Source organism: Augochlora pura, chromosome 5, assembly GCF_028453695.1.
Source record: "Augochlora pura isolate Apur16 chromosome 5, APUR_v2.2.1, whole genome shotgun sequence".
NCBI lineage: Eukaryota > Metazoa > Arthropoda > Insecta > Hymenoptera > Halictidae > Augochlora > Augochlora pura.
In genome coordinates this window covers 13,688,741-13,692,082 of record NC_135776.1, presented here as the reverse complement: position 1 = coordinate 13,692,082, position 3,342 = coordinate 13,688,741, and the positions used below count along the sequence as shown (strand labels likewise).

Here is a 3,342-nt window from a genome sequence, read left to right as displayed (position 1 = left end):
ATTGAAAATGCTTCTTATAGACGTTCACCCTTAAAATTTATGGAGTGACCAACGTCTCCTATTTTGTGCTTAAGTCTGGGTCTTGGGACATTTATGTTATCTACACGCGACACGACTATCTGAGAGGCACTCCATTTCTATAAACGATCGCATATTGATTTCGAAGCGGCTTCGTTTAAAATTATTCTTATTATTGAGTAAGGGCGCATCATTTAATTATATATACATTATTTAGCTTTTGAAAAAATATATGCAGTTTTATATACTCGCTTGAAAATCCGATATTTCATATGCACCAACCTGATACTTTGAATTAAAAAATTTCACCTACTCAAAAAGATTTTTTTATAAATAAATACACATCTATATTAAACTTGATATCAATTAATAACGTTAGTATAGATCTGTTGCAGTAACTATTTTCGCGTGACAATCGTAACTACAATATATAATTAGCAATAGATTTAAGATTAACCATGAAGCATGGAAATAGCTTATCAAAAGATTTCTCGGCAAACGTTTCACATTCAAACCTATGGGTTTACTTATGAAAGCTATGCACACGATTTTCTTACATCCCGTTTTCATTTGTTCCACGCGTTCCACGCGTTCGTTACAGAGGAAGCACACAATTTCTGCTCATTTTATTCCAGAAGAGTTACAAATCTGCTGCGTGACGAGTATGTGGAGCGGATAATGAGATAATGCGCGGGCGAATGCATCTCGGAAACTATAAATATATGGTTGCATTCTGGAATGAAACGTCGGAAGAGAGACTAGTGATCGGTTGCATTTCACATACGCGGAATAAAACAATTGAAAGTGGTAGCGATAAAGTTTCTTCGACACCGTGACGGGTATTAAAAATTTATTATAGTTGCGTCGAAAATTCTCTGGTGGAAGGATGTTGAAGACTATAGTAATCATTGAGCTGTTAGGACCCATTTGTTGCGGCGCTTTAGCGAACACTACTTACACCACGAGTCGCTTCGACACGCAGAAGCTTTATCCAGTTGCTTCTAGAACTGTACGTACTATTGTTTAAACATTATCTGCTGAATTGTAATATTATAATTAGATGAATCGTAACTGTTGTAATTATATTACGGATCTCTTTATTCGAAATAAAAATGTTCTGAATCGATTATTAGAAACAGAAAATAAGTGAAAATATATTTCTTCTGCAAGTGTTTCGCGAAAAGAAATACAGTCTAATAATTCTATTCATTTTTTAATAATAATGACGATTATTGGCAACTAATTTCTTCTCCAGAATTTGTCAAATATTTCTTATCGATTTATTATTATTTTATTATCGATTCATCTGTCTTTCTTTCTTTATAAAAAAGTTCCCAGGATTCAATGACATATTCGCCGATTTTCAAAGAAAAAGTTACTATACCGGTCAGGGGAGTCAGACGTCTATGGCTCCTACTTATTATCCGTGAGTACAGTCCGAGACAAATAATGTTTGATTTTGCTTCTTCGGTTTTGGATTTTTGAAGCAATTTGTTTCGCAGAGTTTTCGATCCTTTGAGCGTGCTGGCGTCATTGGCATTTCTAGCATTCTTGCTGCAGTCAATTGCATCGTTGTTTGACCATTCGAGATCATTCTCATCGACGTCAGTTTCAGCTCGTCAGTTTACAGAAGTCGAAACGTTGACGTTGGTTACACAAGCACTCCACGCTTTAGCGAAATACGTGAGTAATTCGATAGTAGCGAATGCGCTTCATTTTTAATTAAGTTATTTATTCATTGTGTCAGGAGTTACTTAATATCGTGGCTTTAATAATTATAAATAATATTCATTTTCAGAATAAGAATCATAAAGGAAAGTCATCTACAAGTACAAAACGTGGCGCGAGTAAAACAGTGTAATTAATTGGAAATTTTATCAATAAAATGGCATCTGTCACAAGTATGAGAATTACATTTTTCGATAGCAACAATTCGTTTGTCATAGCCTGAATTACGAACAAATTCTGATGTTCATATTTATAACATAAATACTGCCATTTGACTGTTTAGTTCCTGACAATTAATGCAAATTTTCACATACTCCATTACAGTCTAATTAACATAAAATTAGCAATAAAAACTACTATAGTTGAAGTAGAAAATAATTACAATTTGCTACAAACAGAAATCGAAATAGTCACTTTTCATTTTTAGAGAAACAACCCTTGAACTGTGAATTCTTTATACAACTATTACATATTTCGAACATCAATTTCATTTTGATAATAACTTAATATTACCACAGTACTATGTAGAAGAACATTTTCATATCGATAAACAAATTATTAAATAAATTCTCCCCTATTGTTCGTTAGCTTGTAGTCAGAAATGGACAATTAGGGTGTCTCGACTCGTTTTTATAGTCATCGATTATCAAGGTGGCGAGATAACAGAAATCTCGTTAGACGACTATATATAGTTAATTATATATTAATTATATATATTAATAATATAATTATTGGGCGAAGGACGTCGACTGATTTAAAATCTCAATTGATAGTGGACACCGCCCAAGCTAACCTTAATAATTGCGAGATCTAGCGGCCTGATGACGAAACCATGGGATGAGACAGTCTAGAATCTGCACCGAAGTGTTGCAAGATACGATGTAGCTTCTTCCCTCCAGTTTGCTTTTGTATCTTATAAAACCTTGTCGTTCGAGTCAAGTGAATGTGTCCTCCCGCATAGTTGGACAACTATGGCGTTTGTGTTGCGCACACAGGAGGCAGTGTCAAGTTATTTGCATTCCTGCGCCGTCTTTGAAGTTTCGGGGATCTCCGATATGCAAAAAGGTAATAGTTTTCGAAAGTTCTCCGACACGTCATAAAGTTTCGCTGTTTCTATACGTGCCGCGTTGACCAACCTCGGATATATGCAGCATAATTTCCGAGACTAACGACTAGACAGATGAAACGAGTAATTTTGTGTCAGGTGTATTGTTTTCTGTAGCCAAAGCATACAGTGGGTAATGGACCAACACGAGATAACCAATTGCTGTGCCTTTCATTTGTTTACTGCTATAATTAACTTTATATTCATCGAATAAAAGATATTCAATTTTTTACATGTTTATTTAATTTTTAATAAAGAAATTTTTTCATCATATTTATTTTTTAATATGAAACTCAATTGCGACACTGTAATTGAGTTTCATAAAAATTCATTTGTACTGTTTAGCAAATATTACGTTCTTGTAATATGGAGCGTTTTTATTTTATAGCTATATTCGTTATTTATACGATCATATGTAACATAGAATGTAATATATCATATATAATCGTATACAATACACAATATGCAATACAATACGTTTTCCATAAAAA

General features: G+C 33.6%; 1 protein-coding gene across 1 annotated transcript; it reads left to right on the top strand.

Annotated features, from left to right (window-relative positions):
• The first annotated feature begins 904 nt into the window (after positions 1 to 904).
• Positions 905 to 1,879, top strand: LOC144470530 (uncharacterized). The gene is made up of 4 exons (XM_078181804.1): positions 905 to 1,027; positions 1,350 to 1,444; positions 1,521 to 1,701; positions 1,817 to 1,879. The coding sequence occupies exons 1-4, from the start codon at positions 905 to 907 to the stop codon at positions 1,877 to 1,879; spliced, it is 462 nt and encodes a 153-aa protein (XP_078037930.1).
• Positions 1,880 to 3,342: the final 1,463 nt, after the last annotated feature.